A 21,547-nucleotide genomic window follows, 5' to 3' on the forward strand; every position below is an offset into this window, starting at 1 on the left:
CTGGTCGGCTTGATAGCGCTGACGAGTCTGGGCGGGACCGAGAACCGCGCGAATGGTGCGAGCCTGATGGAGCGATTGTTTACAAGTGTGGAGTACCGTGAAGGAGCTCCGGATGGAAAGATTTGTTTTGTGTTTACCTCATAGTTAAAGTTGTTGCACGTCCGCCGATTCCTGCCTCAAAATGAGCGAGTTTGAGCCACTTGTACATCCCGGAAGTGTTCAGGAAAAGCAAAACATCAGCGAAGAAACTCGACACAGAGGAACATTTACACCTCACTGTCAATTAGCGTTTCGAAAGTGTTAATGCAGACCAAGAGAGACAGTGCGCAGAAGTATAAATGCACAGCTACGCGCGTTGCATGCGCCGTGGGTTATGCCGGTCACTTGACGCAGAAGTATAAACCAGGCTTAATTTGCATTAACTATACTTAAGTATTATTCATATAAATTAATGTATCATTCTACTATTATAATAGTTGTATTACCATCACTTCACAATGGTAATCATTTATTACTCTCTATACAGTGAAGGCAGAAATCAGAGGGGAAATGTGATCAGGAGGGTTATTCGACAAAAATCACATGGCAGTAAATAAACTACAATGCTAATCATTTACACTTAATTTAAACTTAAATTATATAAATTGTTATAATCATTAAATGTAACTAACAGAGCAGATTTCACTACCTGAAACTGTGTGTTTGATGATTCCTGACCAGCTTCAGTTTCATTCTCTGCATTGGGAATAGCCACCTGGAAATAAAGACGAGGCACACGTGATACTGTGCATACAAACACTGCCATCTTGTGCTCACTACTGGAATAGTCACAAAACAAAAAAGTCTCTCCCTATTAAAGAGACATGTCAGCCAAAAAGGCATATTGTAAGCAGTGTTGAGGGTAACGCATACTTAATATTACTTTGAAAGCAACAAGTAATGCATAACTTTTAAAAAATAATTAATAATACTTAACCTTTTTGAAAATGAAACGCGAGTTACTTTTTAGATGAATTAATTAGCTTTAAAATAATTATTTGCTGAATTAAGACTAAAGTAGGCACAATGAATCATGCAATTAATGAAAGGGTGTTCATTACATGGACTGTAAAACAGATGGACGTAGTGTCCGTGACGTCAAACATAGGTTTCTAAAGAGTGCAAATAAAGCTATAAGTGGGCGTGGCCAACCCTCGCCATTTTGTTTGTGTCAACCGGGGGGATACCAAACAAGGGCTAAGAGATGAAGTATCAGTGGAGCTACAGAAACCTGCTAGCATTTTGCTTAGACAAGCTTTTCTTTGGGAGAAAGGCTTAATATTTCATTACCTGCGACTAATTGAGCCACTAAACATTGTTTTTATGACGTTTTACTACAGTAGGAAAACCAAAATACTTCCAAATACTTTAGATTGTCTGTGTTAGTAAATGCGAGACTGTTTATGAAATCCAACTTAACACAGTATGACTACACTTCAGATGACTCTTCTAGAGCCTGCAGCTAATCAATCTGTCAGATTCTGGAGCAGCTCTGAGGAAAAATATAGATGATAAACTACCTTAAGTAAAACAAATACATTTATAGAGATGGTATACATGTAAGAATTTCACTCACCTGAGAAATAGAGGCAACTTAAATGGCTTGCGAGCAAAATTCAGTGCATACAGCATGCCAAAAAGCAATTGACTGTGTAAAGACGCATTAAACAAAACAAAAATACGATGTACCGTATATGCTAAGTTCAGCAGCTAATCAGCTGGAATCAGCTGTGGTGACATAACGCTCAAGTGGCCACGCCCTTAATTATGCAGACTCAATATAACTTAATATAAACAAAACAAATGAGAAAAAAAAATTTAATCCCTCACAGTTGTCATAAAGGGTAATATTAGCTTTATACACCAACATCGTCTGTTGAACTAGGCAGTAAACATGTTTTTATCAGCTGTAAAATTAGCCAATTTAGCGTAGCAGTCAGAGAACATCTAGATTACCTGGAGCCAGGCCCCAAAGGCGAGTCAATGAATTGCAGTTTCAGTTACTTCCGTATCAGCTTTACGAGGGAGAACGGGATGTTGCAGATTGATTTGTTATTGTGAACCAATCAAAAAAAGGAAAATTGGATTATAGTCTCAATGGACAGTGATTTTACTTAAATAGTACAAAAGTATCAAACGCGTTGCTTTAAGCTTTCAATGATCTGTATATACGGCATGTAGAGCTCTGGGCTCAGGAAGTTCTCAGATAACAATATCATGATTTTATTCTTGATTATGATTATTCTGTCTTTTGTATGGAGGTGTAGGTTATACAGTGCTTTGTTTGTTGCAGAACACCTCTATTTAAAAATTAAGAAAGACACAAGTTCTGAAAGAGATCAAGCCTCAGCCAGGTTATAAAAAAATGACGCAAAAGTAACACAACACATTACTTACTATAAAAAGTAACTAGTTAGTAACTCCATATTGTCATGCATTACTTTTAAAAGTAACTTTCCCCAACACTGGTTGTGAGTGACTTTTTACTTTAGTAGAAAATGGTGCAAACAATGTTCAGTCTCATGCCAGACAAGTTGCTTCCCATAATAAAGACCTCAATGTATCGCCTGAAGCCACAGGTATTAGTTTAAGAGCCAAAAATGCATGTACAAACACAAAACCACAAAAAAAATTATTTTGACTTGCATTAGGAATCAAAAAGAAAAGAAAATTCAAAAGCTAAAACAGCTTCAGCTAAGATTGTCTTTAAAGGTCCTGTGAAGTGCTTTAAAACATGCACTTTTAGTCGATGTTTGACAACCGAAACATGAGAGAGTAGCTCCTCCTCTTAAAACAGCCAATAGCATGCTGTTTTTCCTCACTGTGAGAGTGATTGAAATCAAGTGCATCAAATGAAGTGTCAAAGGGGCGGGACATGTCAGATACTAGAAAGCATCTGATTAGTCAAGATTTAAAGATAAACTAAAGCAGTGTTACTCAACTGGTGGGTCGTGACCCAAAAGTGGGTCGTGGGAACATTTACAGTGGGTCACGGACTGAGTGGTCAAAAAAACAACAAAAGTTTAATTTTTAACTTATTTTGACTTATTTTGAAAAGCGTGCACGACAACCTTACCGTTTGACATATAAAATTTCATTTAATGATATAGCATATGACATGATATAGCAACAAATAAGTCAAAGCACAAGTACGACCCTGAATATGTAAAGTATGGATTTACATATATTGACGGCAAAAAAAAGACTTAAAGCCTCAGTGTGTCATAAGTAGTGACGTGCTCTCACAAGAGAGCATGAAACCTACTAAATTAAAACGACATTTTGAAACTAGACAACATGTTTTATTAACTGTTTAGTTAATGGTAACTGAACCTTTCCTTACCCTGACACTGTTTACAATATTTGTCGCTTTTACTCTTTAATTTGATTCATCTTGTTAAATGACAGCAATAAAATAGTGTTTATTTGTAAGTCTTGGCAATTTTTATGATTTGTCTGTCACTACTTGTGTGTTAACAAATAAATACAAATTAATTATAATTCCTAAAATTGTATAATAGTTCCTAAAGATTTGGGTCGCGGCTTGATGACCATGTAAAAAAATGTGGGTCCCATGGCCAAACCAGTTGAGAACCCCTGAACTAAAGTATCGTTGATCAGTCGTTAATTAATTAGGCAGAAGTTACAAGTTTTAGATGTGTATATTTAGGTCTATATTTTCTAAATGTAAATTGTCACTGTTTTTGAGCATGCTACATTATAGATTTCAATAAAACTAACAATACTGATATTAACATTTAAAAAAAGGTTTTAATTTTAACATTAATTAAACTTTAATTTCAACATTTCTCTTTAACATTTTACTGATGCAAAAGTCACCAACATGCTGGATGGCCAGCAGTAAATTACGAGCAAATCTTCATTTTTGGATAAACTCCATTAAACATCTGGATTTAGAGTGTCCTTTGCTTACACTTCATGTACTGTGATTACCAGACTGTCACATCAAGGACGAAATGGCAAAGGCAAATACTTTCAAAAAATAAAAAAATAAAATAAAGTGAGGAGTGTCTTGAAAGCGTGTGATGTGTTTTCCTCACCTTGAGCTGCAGGTCTGCACCGACCACCCTCTGCTCCAGGTCCTCCACCCACTGGAGAACACTGATGTCCAGCTGCAGCACCCGCTCCTGCTCCTGCCACTCCTGCTTACTCACCTCCTGCAGGGCATCCCCGTCCTCCACCTTCATCTGGAAGATCGGATCTGAAAAAACAAACCAACTCTTCAAGACTGAAGTCTCATTAGGTGTGTGCGCGTTATTCTTCTACAACATCAAACTACTTTTTCATTTTCATTTTAAATGCACAACTGAGACATTATTCTGTAATAATATACACATATGATGACGAGCCATGGTCAACCCGAGCTCAAACAAACCTTGTCGTCAACTTGATGAACAGGTTTTTTGTGCTCATCTGGTTTGGGTTTGTTACTAAGGCTACGTTCACACGGCAGCCAAATGTGGCCTGAATCTGATTTTTTTTTGTCCACATGTGACTCAGGTAAAGGCATTGTGAACAGTCCAAACCGCATGAAATCTGATCTTTTTAGTTCAGATTTATGCCACTTTCATATGTAGTCTTAAATCAGACACAGATCTGATGTTTTGCACTCTCGTTTGTTCGTTTCTGAAAGGATCAGATGTCAGAAGCTCTTCAATAATCACGCACACGTTAATATCATCAGCTCAAATTCGTTATTCAAATATAGACACGCACGAGAGCTCACAAACTCTTTAGAGAAAGTGAAACCACAAGCACTTTTAGGCGACCTCGTAAATAACAACATGACAGCAGGTTTATCTTCTTGGCTTTGTGGAGGTTCATCAAGTCCACGATAGGGTTTGTTTGAGCTCAAGTCGACCATTGCCCGTTATTATAAGTGTATATTATTATGGTGTAATGTTTCAGCTGTGCATTTAAAAATGGCGCTTCCTTTGTTTTCATTCTACTAGCTTGTACATGCGCTAGTGACGTATCTCTAAAAAACCAATAGCGTTCAGCTGCGCATGTCGATCCACCTTTTGGTACCCTTTTGTTGTGCTAGGTACTCTCTCGAAAGTTCAGATCGGGTCAGGCTTAAATTGTAGGATTAATTTGACTACACTCTAAACATTCAAAATGATTGATTTTTTTAAGGTTAGTGATGTTCCATTGGGCTGCGTCCGAAACCGCATACTTCCATACTATATAGTACGCTAAAATCAGTATGCGAGCAGAGTAGTATGTCCGAATTCATAGAATTCGAAAATCAGTATGCGAGAAGTACCTGGATGACTTACTACTTCTGGCGAGATTCTGGAGTGCGCATCCCATGCACGCTGCGCTATCCCATGATGCCCCGCGAGCGAATTCATGTATGGGAGTTAAGCGACGCAAATGACGCAGGTACGTCACATGACTTTGTCAAAATGGCGGATGTAATACATCCGAATTCCATTTATACTTTTCACATTCATTCTGTATAGAAGGTACTTTTCTAACGGCAGAGTAGTACGTTTAAATTCAAATGCAGTACCTACTGAGTAGTAGGCAGTTTCGGACGCAACCAATAAGTCCTGCACATTTGTCTCCGACTCACCGTTTACAGAGCGTGTGCAGACCTCGGCTAGATACTCCATGTGTTTACTGAGGTGTTTGTGAAGCATCTTCTCTCGAATGCCCCGCGGGTGAAGAGCGCTCAGAATGGCCGTCAGCTCCTCTGGTTCTCTGATCCACCACCAGCCCTTCACCATCTCTGCAGCACACAAACACATTTACAGATTTACAATGCCATCCAACACATTGTTCTTAAGCTTTAGTAATGTTTAAGAGTTTAAAGATCTTATATTTGAAGAGCAGCTTTTTCTCATGAACTTTAGTATTAAAGGCAGCATTTTAGAGAAACATCTCTTCAATATTCTGAATGATAATGCACATCACACTAACACTGACTTATAAAAAATTATTATTTTATGAATTATTTAAATAAAAAAAAAGATTGGGCAGCTAATATTCAAAATATACATTAAAACAATTTGTTGATGTCTTTTTATTTATACAGTTAGAATTTTAATGCGAGTCTTATGAATTAGCATTATGTTTTACTTCTATAGTTTTATATTAAAAACAAAATCAAAATTAATCCTTAAATACTATTCTACAATTGTGCCTCCAATTAACTCAAATGTTGTCAATTAGCCAATCAGAAACGTCCAAAACCTTGACACCATCATTTGAGCTTTTTCAGAGGCAGAATAATCTTATTGTATGTAAACTTGACTTTCAAGAAAACTTATAGTTTCTCTAAAAATATCTCTAATTATTCTGCTATTAAGCATATCAGAAACAAATGTGATAATCCTAAAATACTATAAATTGCAATTATACTAAAGTTCACCTTTTCTTTTGTTTAATGTAGTTACATTTTTATTTTAGGTTTGGTTTTAGTTTGTTTTTATTCTCTTTTTTTTTTTTTTTGGTATTTGTAGTTAAAATTAAAAGGACAGCTCATCCAAAAAAGATAATTCTGTCATTGTGTATTTAACCTCCACTTGTTCCAAACCAGTTTGAGTTTCCATTTATTTTTTATTTTTTTAGTTAAACACAAAAGATACTTTAAAAAAATCTTGAAAACATGTAGCGATCAACTTCTAAGCATTCCCTCCTAAGAATGTCAATGCTACCAGTTAACTACATTCTTCAAAATAATTTATTTTTTCATCAACAAAAACAGTATGTTTTTTTAGGTAAACTTTTTTTTTAAACATGCCAGTTAGTTACCAATGATGCGTGTAATGTTTATTATTTTTGTTTAAAATGTAAATGTTTTAAATAGTTTTAGTTTTAATTAAATCTGCAAGCAGTGATGAAAGGGCATTATGCCATCTTGTGGCCCAAAATAAAAGTCAACAGAAGACAAAATGCTAAAAAAAAAATGCACAATTTTAGCAGAGAAAATCCCAAAATGGCTGACATCCTGTTTAGTTTGAAATGTTACACCAACAGACTTTGTAGGTACTGAATCTAACGTGTCTACTGTACTCCATACCTATACCAATACATATGGACCATTTTAATGTGGTCATGCCATTGACCCGTGAACATTTCCTGCTTGTTATCAAACTATTTCATAACTGTAACAAGAGACGATTCAATCATAACGTAATGTTAAAACAGATATCATGACATTATTTATCAATATGTGGCTTTTTTTGGATTCTCAGAAGCTATAAAAATTAAAAATGTAAAACAGGAAATACATTTAACCATTGTTTTTGTTTACATCCCTCAAAATTGTATATATTGCATCACAGGGAGTGCGTCATTGAAGTTTTAAAGATAGCGAGACATTTGTGACCTGCACCACAAAACTATAATCTCATGTTGTACGGGTATATTTTGGGTAGTGCTGGACAAAAATTAATTTTGGACATGCTTAAATCGCAACTCATTATCAAAACCTTGAAGCTCACGATAAAAGCTGATTAACTATTTAGCTACTAACCAGTGAAAACTTTTACAAAACTAGAAAAAATATTCAGCATTGAACCCTGCCATATTTCTAATACCTGCGTCTCCAAATATTGTCCTAAAATGACGAACTATACATCAATAGAAATCTAAATTATGCAGCTTTCAGATGATGTTCACATTTTAATGCTACACTTCATTCCAAAGCTTACATCAAAAGTAAATTTTGACATTGCACAAACACAGAGAACAGAAAAAACTATGCATGGAGGACCACCAGAAACCCTTTTCAGGCATACTGCCCAATCCACAGTGCTCACCTAACGGAATAGGTCGGACCACCAGTTGAGTGAAGTACTTGAGCTGGACCTCCTGGAAGAGTTTGGAGGGAGGTCTGCCACGCCGTTTGGCCGTGCCGGTTCTAGAGTGCACTCGGGAGGGCCCGCTGCCTCTCCTGCGCCGTCTGCCACGAGGAGCCGGGGCAGAGCTCGACAGAGGAACGGGAACAGAAACCGGAAGTGGAAATGTAAGAGGAAGTGCTTCTGTTGTAACCTGAGGACGAGAAGAGAAAATCCGTCAGTAGGATGAAGGTATAAAAACTATGATATTATTATTATTCAATGTCAAACCTCTTGTTTCAGGGGCTGTGCTGGATCTGCGGTCAGCAGGTCACCATTGACGGGTGCTGGAGCGCCGTCAGCGGATGCAGGTGTGTTTTCACATGGCTGAGAGAGGGACGTTTCATCACACGGCTCTTTAGGCAACAGATTGAACCACTGGCCTCGTTTCTCTGCCTGCTCCCGCATGCTGTCCTCCGGCTGGCTGTTGTCTTCACCCTGACCGGCTCCAGAGGCTACGATCGGTGCACTAGCGTCAGCCTCGTCATCCTGCGGTTGCTTCACGGAGGCCTGGAGAGCAGGTAGAGGGAGATCCTGCAACGGAGAACTCAGGCCTGAATCTTCACCTGCCGATCTGCTGCTGCGGCGGCGCCGGCGGTTCTTGGCGGTGCGCAGATGAAGCTCAACCTCCGGTTTGATCTTCCGTGGACGCCCCCGTCCTCTGGGGGTGCTCATCAGAGACGCCTCGCCAGGAAGAGCATCCAGATCTGTGAGGGAAAGCCGAGACCCTTGAGGAGAAGACGATGTGCAGAAGCCAGGAGACAGTGGAGGTTCCGCTTTAACCTCAGCTTTTGCTGGAGTTATGACCTTCACGTAAGTCACAGGTTCATCAGTGACTGTCACTTCACCTGACGCTAAACACAAAGTAATGATGGAGATTAATACCTTTATTAACGTATTCATATTAAATGAATATCTAATACATTTTTTACAATAAAAGTGTACATTTTAGCAGTTTTTCACACAGGACCATGATTTAGGGTGCTTTCAAACCTACACTTTTGTTTCAGAACCTGTCTTGTTTGGCCAGTTAGTGCGGTTTGTTTGGCATATGTAAAACCACCAATCACGCTCGGATCAGAGCCAAAACAATCGCTCCGAGATCGCTTGAATGAGGTGGTCTCAGCTCGATTGAAACAAACTCTGGAGCGGATCGATTGTAGTGAGAAAGCGATATGATCCGAGCCCGGGTATATGACAGTGTTTTATAGATATGTAATAGGCATTCGGCTAGATGAAGAGAGAATTATGAGTAGGGCGAGAGGTAGGGGTGTCAAAATTAATTGTTTTTTCGGTGCCTGTGGTATAGGCAGTATAGGCAAATGCTAAGGGCGCTGTACATCCAGGAGGGCGCCAGAAATGAGCGTGATTAAGTAGGTTTTGTTTTCGATATTCCAGACACATTCAGTTATAGCGGCAATAACTCAAAAACCTCTTACCCTAAAAAGATCTGAAGTGTGCTTCCTACAAAAAGACAAAGCTGGTTATGTTTCACAACTGTCTTTTTCTATTTTTTCGCTCAACATTATGACCACTGCTCCCTTTTAAGCCCTCGCAATATGCGTTTAGCCGGGAGCGCTCACACGGAGCAGAGCTCTCAGTAATGGACCGTCGCAAAAGTGCTTATTTTTGCGCCTTTTTTTTTTTCTTTTTTTCTCCACTCAGCACAAGCTCTCCCGGCTAAACGCATATTGTGAGGGCTTAAGTGTGTGTGTGTGTGTGTGTGTGTGTGTGTGTGTGTGTGTGTGTGTGTGTGTTTGGTGCTGTCTATGTTTGTGTATGTGTGTGAATGAGAGACAGTGTGATGCTGTGTCTGTGTGTTTATACAGACAGCTTGTTATAGCCTCCCCCCAAAATACAACACTGTGTATGGAAAGCATCGTCGATGCACCAAGATATCGAATTAAACCAAATTGATGGCATGATAATCGTAACCGAACTGTGAGACCAGTATAGGTTCACACCTCTAGCGGGAGGTCATACCAGACATCCCTAGTCTCACTGAGGTCTCGGGAGTCTCCCGCAAATAAAGAGAGACTCTCGGATGCTCGGAAATATATGATAATCTCCCACCCGGTCCTCAAATACGTTGTGCACTTTTCTCACCCCTCCCCACTGCATCCCTCCTCGCTCTTCAGACACGTCACGCACACCTTGTAAAAAAAGTCTTTCAGTCAAGAGCAGTGAGGGATTTTGTCCTTTTGTTGTTTGATTAATAATAAAAATAGTCAGCCGCAGGAATATTGCGCGCTGTCACTTTAGAAACAGTGCGGTTCTGATTAGTGGTTTCTCTTTCACTTGTCTTTCAACTTGTTTGTTTATTACACAAACGAAGGTTAATATGGATAATCACTAAGCAACGCGATCTGACACAAATGTGCATGTATTTGCCCATTAAAGCGCCTGCATTAGGATGCCTTTAGATGTGTGCGCTCTGCTTGTCTCCAAGGCTAAGCGCGCGCACACACAACAGCATGCGCTCTTTAGCGCATTTAAAAACACGAATGATTGAAATGTACATTAATGAATGATGCACATCACATGCTGCAAACAATACATCACAGCACATGGTTTTAGTTATTTTGATGTGAAGCTGAGCTTTGCAGAGCAACAAATGTGTACAACTGGAAAGGCGGCGGTTTATGATGGAATGATCGTTTATCTTAATGAATGTTTTTTCATAATCGTTAGAAGCCAAAATCAAAATCGAAACCGGATAATTGATTAATTGCACAGCCCTACACTGACATGTTTCTTATTAAAAATGATCAACATTATGGCATATTGACAAATCACAAATTTCATCAAACTGTGTAGGTCTACTTGCGAGAGCAGCAGATTTGCATTTATTTATTATTAGTTGTTTCACTTGCATTTTAAACAAAACGTGATTATAAATACACACAGAGAGACTCAGGGAGTTTATATCACATTCAGAATGCTTCAGAAGCACGTTTTGTTTTTCCAGTACTGTATAGTGAATGGAACTTTTGACGCCAAATTTTGAAAACAAATATTCAATGTTTGTGGACTGATTCTAATATAAAAAATAGAACAATTTTACTGGTGACTTTGAAGCAGACAACAGCATCTGGTGTAGACACTGCTAAAACCGCAAGAGTGGCAGATATGACAAGACCCATATCTTAATTTGTGCAAGATACTAGACTTTGCACTCACCCAAGATATCCTCTGCTCCCTCCACTAGGATACATCCCATGTATGGAAGCAGGAGGTACCTGCGGCGGTACCGGTCCTGTCCGAGAGACACGGCTCGCATAGAATGAGACGACTGCTGCAGCTTCTTGCGGAAAAACACCTGACGCTGAGAGACGGAGAAAACATACTGTTACACCAAAACAAAACAACGGGAGACACATGTTCTGCTTCCACACGATATATGGCAGGGGTTCTCAATCTCTGTCCTGGAGGTCCTGCCAGATTAGTTACAACCCCAATCAGACACACCTGGGCTACCTAATCAAGCTCTTACTAGGCTTTCTAGAAACAGCCTTACAGGTGTGTAGAGGCAAGTTGGAGCTAAAATCAGCAGGACACCGGCCCTCCAGGACTGAGTTCGAGAACCCCTGGTATATGGTATGGAATTAGCTAAACTAATTCCTGTATGGATTTACAGGCTAGTAAATTTCTCAACATTGATTTAGCATTAACATATTGATGATATATAAAACGATTTAATAGTGAAACAGCAGCTTTAGAATAGAGACAAATGTAAATACACATTTGAAATGAGCCTTTTTAGAGTGACTAAAAGGGATAAGTCACTTGATTTTTACCTTGGTTAGTTTATCAATCTGGCGCTCCAGCTCAGCAACACTGCAGGTATTAGGACTCTCAATCTGTCAGAAAAAAATCTATGTCAAAAACAATGTTCAGCATAAATCTGTACACCCCCTTAAACAATAGAAGATGTGCGTTATTTTTTCACTTATATGGAAAGTATTTTTTGCTGAATATTTACAAAATGTTTCCAGTTAACAGATAAAATGATTAGCCTGTTATGCTGCGTTCACACCAGACGCGGAATGCGCGTCAAGCGCGGGTGATTTACATGTTAAGTCAATGCAAACGGGCAAATAGACATCCTGCGGCGCGATACGCGCAAATGACGAGAATTGCGCGGTGCGCATGGCGCGAATGGCATGGCGCGAATTGAGCATTTGGCGAATTTTGCGCGTTGACGCGCTTAATGCGCATTTCGCGCTAATCACTCGAGTTCGAAAATCTGAACTTCAGCGGACATTCGCGCCGCATTAACCAATCAGAAGCTTGCTCTTGTGGGGGGTGATTGTGACGTATCGCCTGTTGTCGGTGTCCCAAGGGAAATCCCCCAGCAGACACCGACAAGAAGTTCATCAAACTGGGCTGGGCTCAGTCAGAAGCACCGCTGAAAACCTCCATCTGCCAGGTTCAGTTTCTGGAGGAGTTTATGAGCTCACAGAGCTGGATGCACCTCTGAAAGGATGTAGTGGACTCAGACACGGCCCTAAACGTATTGACGCTGTTTATCATCCTTCATAAAGCACATAAACACTGTTATTTTCTTCATAAAATCCATGTTAGCCCTTTAGCTATGAAGTTAGAGTCATGGGGCAGACAGGAGCCCTGCCCATCACGCGAATCCGCATCTGTTCTGAAGTGAATTTGACACGCGAATGAAGCGGGGTTTGATGCGCGAATGAAGCGAGTAACCTCAAATGTTCACGCGGCTTTTTACGCGCGAATAGCACAATTTAACTGCGCGTTCCGCGTCTGGTGGGAACACAGCATAAGATTTCAATCATTTTTCAAATATTTCTCATGTGATGTTTAACAGAGACTATTTTTTTAAACATGACTAATTTCTAATAACTAATTTATTTTGCCTTTGCCATGATGAGAGTACATTATATTTTATTAAATATTTTAGAACATACTAGTGTTCAGCTTAAAGCTTATTGTATAAATAAATATTTTATAATCATTTTTAAATATACAACAAATTAAATATAAGCCTTTCTTTACCGTACAACCTCCCCTACAGTTGATGAAACCCTCAGATAAAGCATGTCCTCAGCTCAAATCAAAAGCATGATTGAAATCATAGCTTGAGCTTGAAGTGGCTCATTGTTGATGCTCTATTCACAGGTTAAAGACTCCAGGAGTCCTCTACAGCTGGATTGGCCAGTAAATGATTTTGAAAGTGACTCTGATCTTGAGGATGTCAAGATGTTTTCCAGAAGTGATCCAGCACTCACTTGTGAAATGTGTAGTGGATGGCTTGTTTTTTCTAGCATGATTTTAGAAGTAGCTGCTCTCATTTTTTATATAACAAAAAAATTTTGCAAACTAGCTAAGATGTAGACAGCTTGTAATTTGAATTGTATCTGACATGCTCACAAAAATCAGATGCCAGTTTCCACCTTTCTTTAAAATTTCCTTTTTTGTGTTAAACAGAAGTAGGTCTTGGCAATATTTTTGAATAATAATATAATAAATAATAAAACTTTGCAAAGCTAAATGAGCAAAGCAGTAATTATTATGCACATCTTTTCAGAGAAGCACGATTGTGTGATCAGCGGTAAATCTCCTCTTAAAAGCCAGAGGGCGCTCTTGCTCAGAAATTTAAACACCCACGAAGAAACAACTCAGGAAATCTTCAGAGTGCTTCATTATAAACACAAAATTCAATTGTTGTCATTAAGCATGACTAATAAATCACATGACTACTGTATGTAGTTCTGTTGCATTTAATGACGAACAAACAAGATGTAGTCACCAATATTAAATCCAACAAACTTTATCATCTGACATCCCATCCAAGCACACACCCTTGCACTTTCATCATTAAAGCGACAGAACTAGCAACTATCCTTTTAACATGCAGTTTACTACACAGCAGAGAAGCCATGCAAAACAGCGGTCATTATCATCGAACGATAATCTCGATGTCATTATCAACCATTTAAATTAATTTGAACAATTATTCGTAGCTTATCGGTGAACTATGCCTCTGTAGTAAATGCTGCTCTATCTGAAAGCACATGCTGAAGGTTGACCAGAACCAGCTTTACTGACAAAATGCGCATGAAAATCACTTTAGTTTAACTGTCCAACATCTCTATAAAAAAAAAAAGAGACTCAAATAGGTATGAAATGCAAGTAAATGAGGACAGAAGATTCTGAAGTTTACCAACTTAAGTCCAGTTTGGGACATAGATGTTCAGTACCTCAGTGTGTTTGGGCTCCTCTTTGGCCTTGCGTCGACTCCCTCGCTCCAGCACACAGCTCTCTTCAATACTCTCCTCCTCTGCTACTCCAACGCGAGCACTGCGCCGACGCTCCTCAAAGACCAGCTCCTCCTCAGGACGACCCGTCTTGCGCACCAGTGCAGCCTTCAGTCTGATCACACACACACGTATATGCATCAACTATACCTAATATCTAGCTATGGATAGGTCTGTCTTGATATCTATTTTTTGTTGTACAATAAATTGCAGCCAACTATATTGCAATCGATGATATAATTGTAATTTTAAGGCCATTTTATACAACTCATTTTATAATGCCAGAATGACAATATACAGTGTTTAGCATTAGGGTTGGGCGATGTCGACCAATTTGGCATCGTACAATGTCTAATGGGAAACATCGTGATGGACGATGGCATTGTCGTTATAGGCGGCAGTGAATTAATTTCTCATGAATAAATAATTAATTTATAACAAATTTATTATTTGTAGCCTACCTTTTCAACTATCAGACCTGCATGGTCTTCGTTTTACCAATAACCAAATCATAAATAAATCAAGAGAAGTAATACACCAATTACCCCGTCAATCACTTTTCCTGCGGGACTCTGGCATGAATAGGCAGAGGGATGTGTCGTTATAATGGCGTCGACTAACTTGGTTGGTAAAAAAAGGCGCACAACCAACAGGAACCAACCAACAGTATATGAGGTTTTCGCTAAAATGACTAAGTACAAACGTGAAACGTGAAATTACTACTTTAACAACTATAGAGAGACGCGATCCAGTGGTACATCCTTGATAAACTGTCCGTATTGCACTGCTCTCGGGGGTTTTGTACCCAGAGCTTCAAGAGAAGCAAAAAATCAAAAATTTTAGTTGAAATTTTGTTGGTTGTAATTTAATTTTGCAATATTTTACTTAAATTTTATTGTATTATCTTTCCATTTCTAAATATGTTTGATGACTAAAATATAATTTTCATAAATATATTTGTTTAATAATTTTGTTTACATGAAGCAGAAAACATTTCCTATATTTACTGAGAAATAGAGGAATAATTCATTTTCAAAATGGGCTGTACTCAATTATGCTGAGCACTGCATGTATCTTAATCAGTCATGATCCTGAAATATGGATACTAGGAGATACTGGCTGTTTCTCAATTCCAAGAGCGCAGAGAACGGACTTGCATTCTTGTGAGAACTAGTCTTGCAAGGTGTCCCTGAAAGAACAAACTCGGGAGCCCACGATAACGAAGAATGCATCCTGTGAGAAATGAGACGTTGCGTTCTTCCTGATGGTCATGTGACCCTTACGCATTTTTAATGGTAAATTATTTAAACGTTACAGCAATCATACAACGATTTATTTATTTTTTCCCCCTATGCATAAAGACTTTACAAATATACATTGCGCAATAAAAATAAAACAGGTTTTAATAGAAATTTCAGTAAATAAACATACTTAATGTGTTTATTCCTTTATTAAGATGTTCATGGTAATGTTTATATTTACTGTCTCATTTAGGGAAACTCCTGAGATAAATAAGTTATATCTCTGAACTTTAATAATAAACCTGTATATCATGCTGCGCTTCCCAGCTCCAATCGCAATGACTTCTGGGACTTCTAGTGCAAGTTTGGTGCTCAAGTTTTATCGATGCGTCCTCGATATCAAGAACACATCCGGGAAGTTTCACGCGTCCTCTATTCTTGCGATTTTGAATATTGGAAATGAACTGACAGTTGATGATGACGCTACATGAGAACACAAGGACGCAAGTTCGCTGAAGAACGCATATTGAGAAACAAACACTGAACTACTAGACCAGTTGGTACCCAAGCTTGGTCCTGGAGGGCCGATGTCCTGCAAAGTTTAGTTACAACCCCAATCACACCCACCTGGGCCAGCTAAATAAGCTCTTAATAGGCTTTCTAGAAACATCCTTACAGGTGTGTTGAGGCAAGTTGGAGCTAAAATCTGCAGGACCTCAAGGACAGAATTGGGAAACAATGTGTAATAATTAACTGGAAATTGTTTTACTCGATATCTTAAAATAATAAAACATCAAACTAATTTCCGACTGCTGAAAATTCCTTTTCAGTCTCAGGGGATCAACAAAATCTTTGAGAAAAATTTCAGGCTCTTTTCTGGTGTATCCACCTTCACCTTTTTAGCTGCATGTCATTGTTTTTTCTTTCTCTCTTGTATTTAAATGTTTTTATATAGTAGATTTTTTTTGCAATGTGTACAACATGCTTTGTTTTACAAAATATCTAAAAATAAAGCTATCTGTACCTAAAAAATACTTTAAAAATAAAACTAAGAAAAAGAATTGTGAAAATCCATGTAAATATGCTCTCCAGTGTGCAGATAGCTGATGTTACTTTTTTTTAAACCATGAACACAAAAAAAACTTTAAAGTACAGTGAGTTAGTTGTGAAAACATTCAGTTTTAAGCTAGTTCGAGACACATTTTTCTCAAGCATTTCAGATCAAGTTTAAATAGGTTTCATACTCTCACCAGATTTCACAAAACTGTTTTTCAAAAATGAAAAACTTGCTTCATATTAAAAGTGGAATCTTACTTGCGTAATTTGCCTTCGATAATCCACTTGTTTTTCCTGTAGGTGGCCATGTTCTCTAGAGTGTTATCAATCTCCCTGTAGAAACACAACGGTTGGAAAATGAAAATGCTGTTTAAACGGTTCTGATAACGAAGCTAACGTGACTAATTTGAGCTCACCTGGTTACAATGTTGCTGGCGTTGAGCTCCTCCACCACAAAGGCCAGAATGGAGGCTTTGACGTCGGGTTTGAGGGTCTGAAAGCTCTTTGTACGGAGGCTGTTACAGACTTCCATCTCAAAACCATGGGCTTCCAGAAAGACCCGCAGCACCTCAGACACTGTGCTGTGATTCAGCTCAAGATCCACCAGCTTCTCTCCTAGGATCTTTACAGACTGACGCGCAAACCTTCGATTACTGACTAATCAAATGCTTTTTTCAAGATAAACCTAAATGACCTTGAACATAGTTGAGCTTTTTGATTTTAGTTATGTGAACAGAATTCAGTGACAGGACAGAAACCAGTAATGAAAATAGAAATTACAATACAATTTTGACCATTTTGAAATTGTATATGTAAAAAAAAAAATCTATATATTCGTAATGTGTATATATATATATATATATATATATATATATATATATATATATATATATATATATATATATATATATATATATATATATATATATATATATATATAAATTAGTACTGTCAATAGATAAAAAAAATTATTAATTAATTGCACTTAAAAAAATAATAATCGTGATTAATCGCATTTAAAAGACTGAAACTTGTCATTTTGGCTATTCGAATGTAAAATTTATGTAAACGCAAGACAAATACTATTTAAATTCAAAATATAATTTATTATTAGAAGTTTTGTTTAACTTGTAATACAGATTTCTTCATGTAAACAACATTCCCACAATAAAAAAATCTACATCCTGGCCTGACAGCCATATTTATTACAGAAATAAAAACACAGGCATGTCAATGCCATTTGAATTTCAAAACAATCAATGCCAATAAAGAAAACATTGATTGCCATGTTGGATTCTAAGTGGACTGCAAAAAAAGCCAAAATACAGGTATTACAGATATGGAAAAAAGAAAATAATAATAATAATAATAATAAAGTATTGAATACAAACAACTGTAAGAATGTTAAGATGAATCAGGGCTTTAAAATATTCAAGTGTCCCTGTATCTGTGGTTAAACCAAGTAAACAGCAGTGAGTTCAGTCAACTGATGACCTTCACGGCCAATCGCAGTCATTTCTGTTGAGCACGTGAACACACTGGGAAATCAGTCCCGTTTAAGAATGTGCCCAACAGCGCTTAAATGTTCATGTGAAATTGACCTCTTTGTTAAATTTCAATATCGTCTGGTATTAATTTCCAGTACTTTAACAAGCCTAGGTGGAGATTTTGGTTCCCCGAATGAAAAAGCCCCAAGACGTCGGGCTATACATTACCTCCAATACACATGTTGCTTTACACTTTTATATGAATTAAAAAAACATTTAGCAATTTTCCAATTTATAAAATTCAATTAGTTTAAATCTAAGGTGTAAAGACTTTTAATTACCCTGCTAAATATCAGTATATCTATATCATCTTTTTGATATTACACTTAGAGTAAGACAAACCTGATAATACGAGGGCAGTCCAGGATCATGCAGCGCGGACTCCACCAGTTTGATGAGCAGATCCAGCAGTTCACCCTGGCTCTTTTCCATGCCCAGAAGCCCCTCCTGCAGGGTAATAAGACTGGGGATGTCCTTGGGCACCTGAAGTCCCAGAATCTTGCCATAGCCATGGAGGAACTCAACCACCCGTAAACAATTAGAGAAAGCCAAACCCGAGAGCTTCAGTCCTGGTATCCGTGTTAGTGGAGGCAGAGGCTACAAAGAGGGAGAGAGACCACAAACACACTGAGTGACAGAATAACACAGAGACAAACTTTACATTCACAAATGAAAATGAACTATTGTTATATTAATAGTAAAAGTGTTGTAACTATTTTCTTTGGCACATTGTTTACAATTTGTATAAACACTGTTTTACTACTAAAAATTATGGTTACGGAATGGCTAATGTAGAAAAATCACTGTTTGCATGTCTTATGGCTCGGAGAAGAATATTGCTTAATTGGAAATCAAGTGAACCACCTTCAGTTTCACTCTGGTTTAGTGATATGATGCTGTTTTTAAGATTGGAGAAAATTAAATACTCTCTTAGAGGATCTATTAAACATTTTTATACAGTATGAAATCCAATGACTTCATAGTTTGAAAAAGGTCTAACACTCCTCCCCCCACCCCCATCCCACCCCCCATCCACCCCCCCCAACCTAATGTTATAGAGGTCTATGCTTATAAGGATAACGCAATGAATCTCGATGGGAAAACATTACTGTTAAATATTTCCTCATTGTGCTATAAAAACTCTGTGACTCAGTAAAAATTTTATTTAATTTAGTATTTTTTTGTTACTATTATTATTATTATATTATAAATTTTTTATAATTTGTTTATTTATTTATTTTTCTTTTAGAAGGGGAGGGAGGTTGTTCATGGGGGGAAAAATGTATAAAAAAAAAAAAGAAAAAGTCGTCAAATCCTTGTATGTAACAATTCACCTTGTTTTTCTTTCAATAAAAAAAAGAAAAGAAAAAAGAAAAACCATTGTTGATTTGGAATATAGAGCTCAAAATTGACCTTTTTGCTTGGTAGCACAGGTGCTCCAAACTTTAAAATTTTAGGCGCACCAGACAAAATTTAGTCGCACCTTATGAGCACTGCTACTACAAGTTTTATATAAGCAGATTTATTCTGTTTAGATCTTTTTTACGCCGCAAAAGATTAATTATTGTTGCCATAAAATTTGGGGAAAAAAATTAGGGAAAATTTGTTTTCTTTTATTTGCATTCAGCTAGGTTTCTGCAGTGTCGCTCAGTCCAGAAAAACTGTTAGGAGTTGGTCTAAAGTATTAAAATGTGTCATCATGCGAAACCAGCAGTTTCAATCTGGTTTGACGCAAACAACCAGCTAATTTTAGTTCTTTCAATGTGACCGCCTTCCAGTAAATTATGGTTCCCACCTCAATCATGCTGGGTGTTCGAATGTACAGGCTTGCAGAATCCCAACTTCAAAAGAGACAATGGTGAAATGGCTTATTTAATATATGTAGGGATTTTCACAGACATTGTTCAAAAACTTGCATCCATCTGAAAAACTCACATTGTTCCGCTTTTTTCCACTTTTCAAACCTTGGAAATATGAAGCTGGACTTAAAATTGCAATTAAATCTAAAGGGAAAATTTGAAAGGAAAGATCACCAAAAAAAAAAAGTTGGATGATGCAGTTGATTACTTCATTTCAGCCACTTTTCATGTCACTTTTTGAATTTCTGACTCTTTGATAAGATTTTAAACTGATAATGGTAGGCTGCAATGTCAAGTAATAATAAATGATTATATCCATGCAAGATGCACCAGAGTAATATTAGATTTGTCAACATATTGTGGAAAAAGCTTCAAATACTCAGTCATGACAGATAAAAAGCAGTGGCGAAGACTCAGCAAAATGTGTTATGTGTGTCCATTATGCTAAAAATTTGTATTCAATTTGTGTCAAAAATCTCTGATGCACTTCAGCTTTAAAAAAAGATGCAGGGTCAAAGAGCAGCAGCTCGTTATCATTTAAAGAGACATGCTCAAAAACAGGTTGCTGCGAACTAAACTGTTTTTTACAAGGTAAAATTTCCACTATCATTAAGACATTTGAGTTTCGAAAGTGTTATAGACTTGGGCATGAGCATCAAATGACACCTTTAAACATTTAATACCCACATGCTGTTCTGCCGAATTGGTATTTTGATTAGAAACATTTGCGTTGAAGTTTAGAAGGTTTAAAAGTAATCTTCATGAATTTGTGTAATGCAAATTCTACATCGCTCACCGTGTGGTCGGGTAGACACATGTCCTCTGCAGGCTTCTTCATCTCCTCTAAGAGCATCTGCTGTTTCTTCCTCTCCTCCATACGTCTCTGAGCCTGTGCTCTCCTCTCCGCCGCTCTCTTTGCCGCCAGTGCAGCCCGTGCCTCTGCCTCCGCTTGTGCCTGGGCCTTTGCCAAAGCCTTAGCCTTGCTGCGGGCTCGGGCCACAGTTTTGATTGGGCTGGCCTGCTCCGGGTCGAAGGTTTCTGCTGCAGGTACTACAACCTTCCTCCTGCGCCCGGGCTTCTTGGGCCCCTCTGAAGCCGACAGGGTGCTTTCAGACGACTGGCTGAATGGCAGTGAGAGGTCCCCATTATCCAGTCCCTGCTCTTTGGATTTCTCCAACTGCTCAAACATGGCAGGAAACAAAATCAAAGCTCAGAACACTTCAAATAACTGGGACGACTATAATGAACATGCAAATCTTTCATTCAGATTCAGAATTTGTCTCCACTAATTCTGCTAGAATGAAAAAAAAAATGCTCAACTTAGAACCTAGAAGGGGCAAAACTTTAATTGTACATTGGAAATACTATAAAAAGTTCCCAAGTTAAATTTAAAGATTGTATTAAATCTATTGTGCATATTTTTTTTCTTAACCATAAACCCTATAATTAAAATTCTACACATTTCCAAATAAAGTTAGTCTTACTTTAGCCTTTCGTTTCTCCAGCCGCATCTTCTTATTCTTTGCATCTTCCTTTCTTTTCATTCTTGCCTGCGTGAGGAAAAACCACACATTCATTAGCCCCTTTCACACAGTGATACCGGTAAATATATGGAAAATTTCCGGAAGGACTTTACCGGTAAATTCAAAA

General features: G+C 37.9%; 2 protein-coding genes across 9 annotated transcripts in view; one reads left to right on the forward strand and one right to left on the reverse strand.

Annotated features, from left to right (window-relative positions):
- rbm38 (RNA binding motif protein 38) overlaps positions 1 to 21,547 on the forward strand; it is a 199,313-nt gene that overhangs the window by 97,143 nt on the left and 80,623 nt on the right. The gene's annotated exons all lie outside the window — the stretch shown is intronic.
- The window catches only part of baz2a (bromodomain adjacent to zinc finger domain, 2A), a 52,829-nt gene that overhangs the window by 11,447 nt on the left and 19,835 nt on the right, over positions 1 to 21,547 (reverse strand). For 4 of the 8 annotated variants that reach the window (NM_001320131.1, XM_073938335.1, XM_021469791.3 and 1 more), the window contains 13 exon segments: positions 689 to 754; positions 4,101 to 4,261; positions 5,639 to 5,794; positions 7,830 to 8,061; positions 8,139 to 8,761; positions 11,088 to 11,232; positions 11,705 to 11,767; positions 14,138 to 14,309; positions 16,750 to 16,824; positions 16,908 to 17,122; positions 18,381 to 18,635; positions 20,694 to 21,074; positions 21,382 to 21,447. In NM_001320131.1, the coding sequence (NP_001307060.1) occupies positions 689 to 754; positions 4,101 to 4,261; positions 5,639 to 5,794; positions 7,830 to 8,061; positions 8,139 to 8,761; positions 11,088 to 11,232; positions 11,705 to 11,767; positions 14,138 to 14,309; positions 16,750 to 16,824; positions 16,908 to 17,122; positions 18,381 to 18,635; positions 20,694 to 21,074; positions 21,382 to 21,447 (2,610 nt within the window). 8 annotated transcript variants of the gene reach the window in all.

The sequence above is a fragment of the Danio rerio genome, chromosome 23 (assembly GCF_049306965.1).
Source record: "Danio rerio strain Tuebingen ecotype United States chromosome 23, GRCz12tu, whole genome shotgun sequence".
NCBI lineage: Eukaryota > Metazoa > Chordata > Actinopteri > Cypriniformes > Danionidae > Danio > Danio rerio.